This window comes from Odontesthes bonariensis, chromosome 11 (genome assembly GCF_027942865.1).
Source record: "Odontesthes bonariensis isolate fOdoBon6 chromosome 11, fOdoBon6.hap1, whole genome shotgun sequence".
NCBI lineage: Eukaryota > Metazoa > Chordata > Actinopteri > Atheriniformes > Atherinopsidae > Odontesthes > Odontesthes bonariensis.
In genome coordinates this window covers 10,116,954-10,123,038 of record NC_134516.1, presented here as the reverse complement: position 1 = coordinate 10,123,038, position 6,085 = coordinate 10,116,954, and the positions used below count along the sequence as shown (strand labels likewise).

The 6,085-nt window shown below is 47.7% G+C and overlaps 1 protein-coding gene across 1 annotated transcript; it reads left to right on the top strand.

Moving 5' to 3' along the window:
• Nucleotides 1-2,166: 2,166 nt before the first annotated feature.
• pou3f3b (POU class 3 homeobox 3b) lies at nucleotides 2,167-5,595 on the top strand. The gene is made up of 2 exons (XM_075477472.1): nucleotides 2,167-4,098; nucleotides 4,466-5,595. Exons 1-2 carry the CDS (start codon nucleotides 2,887-2,889, stop codon nucleotides 4,562-4,564), a joined length of 1,311 nt encoding a protein of 436 aa, XP_075333587.1. The 5' UTR covers nucleotides 2,167-2,886; the 3' UTR covers nucleotides 4,565-5,595.
• Nucleotides 5,596-6,085: the final 490 nt, after the last annotated feature.

Below are 6,085 nucleotides of genomic sequence, written 5' to 3'. Positions count from 1 at the left end.
TTTCCCCGACGATTCGCTGCTCCCTAAGATTTTCTTCCCTCTGCCACGACTGAGCAGGAGCCCTCCTCGGCTGCCGCTATTATTTTCACTAAAATATATGAAAATTTATGCAAATGAAAATCAGCACTAACTGTTCGTCTCTTGTTATACTTGGGGATGATTTTTTTCCCTCTCCCCCCTTTTCTTTCTGTCTTTTTTTCCCCTTCTTTGCATGCAGAATAAATGAACTACCCCCCCCCCCCCCCCCCCCCCCAGCAGGGAACTTGGGGACCTTCTTTCACACACACACACACACACACACACATATATATATTTATATTTAAGCATAAATAGTAAACACATGATATATCAGAGAGGAGTGTTTGCATCACCGCGTGGTGATTTCGGGCAGCATCCCTCAGCTGGTCAATGGCTTCTTTCATGTTGTACTTTTTTTTTCTTTTTTCGACATATTTTTTATATTCTCCTCTGCGTGTGTGTCACGTTTCCGCTGGCCGCCTGAGACGCCGTTTCAAAGCCCTCACTGTGGATTGAACAGCAGTAATTTAGACAGAAATCCTCACTGTATATTAATGAATAAAGAGGAGGGGGGGGTGGGGTGGCGTGTTTGGGGGTGGGGGGGGATATGGCTCTGGCCCCTAGCCTGCCCATTCAGGGTAAACAAATCCACGAGGCTCGCTTGGTTTTGAGCCCGGTCCAAATGAAATCTGCTGGGACGGGAAGGAGAAGGGGAAGAAGGAGACGAATGAGGGGCTGGTTGTCGGTGGCGCGTTGCTTGTATTTTTTTTTATTTGCCTTCAAAATCCCGTTTGTGAGCGAGTCCCCGCGTCATCTTTTTGGGTCTGCGGAGCTCACGAGGTAATGTTTGGGGTTTGAGGCGTGACACGACGTTCTCACCTTGCGCAGCAGAAGAGTTAATCCGCCAGCGGAACCACCTGACACAGGGGGGGGCCCCCCCTCTGTTTCAGCAGGTGGACCCTGCCAACGCAATGGGAGCCGCTCTGATGGCAATACACCAACAAAAGGTCTCATTCATCTCTGGGGTTATGTGGTCATCTTGAAGGGATGGTGATACATCTCTGGATATGTGTTTTTTTCCCCCTTTTCTATTAAACAGACGTTTCCAACACCACCAGACCTCCCCTCCATCCCTCCCTCCCTCCAGGGACTGCTCAATTTGCCCTTGTTTTGGTTGCCACTTTCTTTCTCTGTCACCGTGCCTCGGTGAGGTTGCGTTTCCGCATGGGAGCGTCACCCCCCCCCCCCCCCCCCCTATTTTTTTTTCTATTCTAACTCCTGAGGAGCGGAGGGTGCTCTGAGGTGCAGTAAACTGACTTTTACTGGCGTCCTGGGCGCAGGAGGACGGGTTGTGTAAAATAAGAAAATAAAAAAATGTAACCAAAAAAAAAAAAAGAAAATCCCAATTACTTGAACACACAGTGCACCCTATCTCGCCTGGTAGAGCACCAGATAAAGCATGTAGCATTTAGTGGAGGGTTTCATATCTATCACATGGACGTCCCGAAGGGAATTAAAGCCCTCAACTGTGGCTGCAGTGTTACACAATCAGGTCAGGCTGTAGTTAATTGTCATTGTTACAATAAGCTTTTATAATTTATTCTTATGGTTTTTTTTTAGTTTTGATGTTGATATGAATAGAAATCCATTTTATTATGTTCAGTGTACAAACACAAACAAAACAGGTGTACTTTCATTTGTTTTGGGGGGGGCTTTTTTTTTTATATAAATGCTCATCTTTACAGCGGATTGAGCCCATGACGTCACAGCCTAACAGCCTCCGTTATTTACCCCCTTCACCCCTGTTTGTGTGCTACTACCTCAGTACTATTTACTAGCAAGTTGTACTCCCCGTTTTGTTTGGACTGCAATTAAAAATCAACCAATCGGAACAGCCGGAAGGAGGGCTCGTGCGCTCCGGAGAACAGGCTGGCGAGACCTGCCAATCTCGCCCTGGGTAGCCAATCAATGCGCACGCACGGCGGGTAAACACCGCGTCTCCCCTTGGCTTGTGGGTGAGGCTGGTTTAGTGGGGTGAGGGGGGTGAGCGGGGAGGGGGGCGGGGCCACGCGGCTCAGTCAGGGAGAGGGGGGGGTGATATAGAGAGAGAGAGAGGTGGAGAGAGAGAGAGCCAGCGAATGAGAGAAGAGGCTCGCGAGCAGCGCCGCGCACTGTCCCTGCCGGATTGTACTTGAACGGGAGTTTGCGGTTTGGCAGGTTTATACACATCAAAACAGAACAAAGAGACAGTGCTATAAAAGAGGCGAGGGGAGGAAAAAGAATAAAGCGAGGGAGAAATTTTCTGCGACTGAATTACAAAAGAAGTGAGGACCCTCCGCTCATGTTTTTTTCCCATCCACGCGGGACATACACCGGGACTCTGGACATTGCGGAGACATTTTCGGGAGGCTTTTTGTTTTTCCGCGAGCGCCAGAAGTTTGTTTGGGACGCCGCTTCTCCCCCCCCTGCGCGTTTGAAAATCTCAATGTCCACATTCCCGTTGCGAAACTTTCCAAACGGACTGCGCATGGTTTCAAAGGGCTTTTGAAAGAGAGAGAAAAAAAAAAACTGGGATTTTATCCGCCGATGTCCGCGCAGATGTGTCTCAGCGAGAATGTTGTAAATACGCTCGGATTTTATTCAGCTTTCTGACGCTGTTTTTGAAGCTTTTTTTTCTTTTCTTTTTTTCTTTTCTTTTTTTTCCTTTGCATCTTCACGCATGGTATTTGCCAAAGAAAAAAAAACCCGACAACCTACCCATACTTTTAAAGTTTGAATAATTCATGAGATACAATTTGCCTGCTCGAAAGAAGTGACTGTAAAAAGGGAGGGGGGTTATCCACAAACATATTCATAAGGGTTGACGGAATGGCCACCGCCGCTTCCAATCCTTATCTACCCAGCAATAGCATCTTATCGTCCGGCTCCATCGTGCACTCTGACTCCGGGGGTGGCGGCATGCAGCCGGGCAGCGCTGCGGTTACCTCCGGGTCTGGGGGCTACAGGGGAGACCCCTCAGTCAAGATGGTACAGAGTGACTTTATGCAAGGCGCAATGGCAGCGAGCAACGGAGGACACATGCTGAGCCATGCCCACCAGTGGGTGACATCCCTCCCGCACGCCGCAGCGGCCGCAGCAGCAGCCGCTGTGGCCGCAGCCGAAGCCGGCTCGCCCTGGTCGTCGAGTCCCGTTGGGATGACGGGCAGCCCGCAGCAGCAGGACGTCAAAAACTCAGCCAGAGACGATCTGCACACGGGCACCGCGCTGCATCACAGACCCCCTCACTTAGCACCCCATCAGACTCACGCCGGGGCTTGGGGGAGCACGACTGCGGCTCACATCAACTCCATATCCGGGGGGCAGCAGCAGCAGCAGTCGCTGATCTACTCCCAGCCGGGAGGCTTCACTGTGAACGGGATGCTGAGTCCCGGGAGCCAGAACCTGGTGCACCCCGGGCTGGTGAGAGGAGACACCCCAGATCTGGACCACGGCAGCCACCACCACCACCATCACCACCAGCATCCGCATCACCAGCACCACGGCGGAGTCAACAGCCACGACCAGCACTCGGACGACGACACGCCGACTTCGGACGACCTGGAACAGTTCGCCAAGCAGTTCAAACAGCGGAGGATCAAACTGGGCTTCACGCAGGCGGACGTCGGCTTGGCTCTGGGCACCCTGTACGGGAACGTTTTCTCTCAGACAACCATCTGCAGATTCGAGGCTCTGCAGCTCAGCTTCAAAAACATGTGCAAGCTCAAGCCTTTGTTAAACAAGTGGCTTGAGGAGGCCGATTCGTCCACGGGGAGCCCCACCAGCATCGACAAGATCGCGGCGCAGGGGAGGAAGCGAAAGAAGCGCACGTCCATCGAGGTGAGCGTCAAGGGGGCTTTGGAGAGCCACTTCCTAAAATGCCCCAAACCCTCTGCGCAGGAGATCAGCAGCCTGGCGGACAACTTGCAGCTGGAGAAAGAGGTGGTTAGAGTGTGGTTTTGCAATAGGAGACAGAAGGAAAAACGGATGACGCCCCCGGGAGTGGCGCAGACGCCGGAGGATGTGTACTCTCAGGTCGGCAATGTGAGTGCAGAAACACCGCCCCCCTCCATGGACTGCAAAAGAATGTTCAGTGAAACATAGAACAGCACACAAGAGTATTTTATATCAAATTAAACTGCTTAAAAACAAACAAAAACAAACCAGACTATCGCCATGATAGCCAAATTTTTTGATACTGTGATTGTGAGAATGAGACTGCAAATGTGTTTTATCTATTTTTCAGCAGAGAAAGCAAACAAACAGACAGCAACCTTTTCCCCCCTTCTTCCTCCCAAACTCCCCCCTCCTTCAGACAAAAAAAAACAAAAACAAAACAAAAAAAAACGCACCTTCTTCCAGGCCCTGAAATGTCTTAACCTAAAAGGTTCCTTCTGCTTTTTTCTTTCAGGGGCATTTTTTAGTAGATTACTTAAAAGATGCAAGTGAAGCGAGCGACCAGAGGGTGACAACCACAAGTTCATTCCACCAGGTAATTTTGGCGCATTGAGACACACCAGGAGGAAACCAAGCATTTGGTTTGATTTAGAATTTTTTTTTTTTTTTGTTCTCTTCCACCCTGTCTAAGACAACAACAACAAAACAAAAAGAAAGAAAGAACGAAAGAAAGAAAATGTCCCCCCCTCTCACCTCACACTACTACTACTTCATTATCCTGTGTTTGATTGAAGAAACAAAGGAGAAGACATTTTGTGTATTTAAAAAATGGGACTGAACCGCCCCCCCCCCCCCCCCCCCCACAATCCATTCACCAAAACCCGGGTTGTTGTTTTTTTCTTCTTCTTCTTCTTTTTTTCCTCCAACAATAACAAAGGGAGAAAAAACTGCAACTGTGTGAGGAAATGGTGACATCAACGAAGCTTCCATCAAAAATGTTTTTGGTCTTTTTTGTCTTTTCCTGAGATCTCTGGCACCAAGGCGCGCACACACACACACACACATGACACACACACTCGTGTACAAATGGAGGATTAGGGGATTTTTCTCCCCAACCCAAACCCGCCCACCCACCTCATCTTGAGGCCAACGTGAGCCCAGAAAGAAAAGACACGCAGGACCTGGACTGTCTGAACCCCTCCACCCTCCCACCCGCCTGATCTCAAAGATCACATCTTTCACCTGCTTTTCTCTCCTTCTCTCTCTCTCTCTCTCTCCCTTTTTTTTTTCTTAAATTCTTAGAAAAATATTTTTATCACTCTGACTATTATTTAATGGACTCTGACGCCGCGAGTGGATTTTTTTTCTCCCCCGCCTCCCTGTGATTATTATCATCATTATTTCCCCCCCCCCCCCCCCCCCAACCGCATCAAATAGAGACAGAAAAAAGACATTTGAAGAGACTCGAAGCTGCACTTATTTGAGAGAAAGGAAAAAAAAGGACAAAAAACGGACAAAAAAAATAATAATCTGTTGCCAAGTGTGACTGAGTGAGTGCTGTGGATACACTATTGACGCTGCCACTTTGTACGCAGCGTCCTTTGGTAGGTTTTAATAAGCAAAACAGACAAACTTGGAGAAAAATGAAAAAACAACAAAAAAAACGACAAAAAAAAACTCTGTAAAGCCGGCAATAGAGATCACTAGATCAGACGCTGATCTGATTTATTTACTTTATATTTTTCATCAAAATGACTTGTTTTGATATTTTATTCGGAATGAATTATTCCAAACGGTAATTTATTTCCCCCCCTCTGAGGAACTTGTGTAAGAAGCTTAACCCTCTCTCTTGCTTTGGTTCAATTTGTTTCTTCCGTTTATTTTTTATTTTTTTTGTGTGTTTCATTTTTCTTTTTATTTCTGTTGCTGCCCTTTGCCTTGTTTCATTTTATTTTTTTTTGTATTGTTAAAGGAGCACAAATCACCATAAGCTGACCGTTGTTAGGTAATAAGGGTATATTTTGATGTGATCATTTTTGATTGTAATTTAATTTTCAGTAGTGGTTCCGTGCGAGCTGATTGAGACACAATAAATTTGTTAGAATGAACTGCGGGTCATCCTGTGTTTATGAAA

Excerpts from the sequence above, each read along its gene's own strand:
- pou3f3b (XM_075477472.1), top strand. The coding sequence starts at position 2,887 with ATGGCCACCGCCGCTTCCAATCCTTATCTACCCAGCAATAGCATCTTA. Across the intron at positions 4,099-4,465 it reads TGTACTCTCAGGTCGGCAAT|GGGCATTTTTTAGTAGATTA; the intron begins GTGAGTGCAGAA and ends TTTTTCTTTCAG.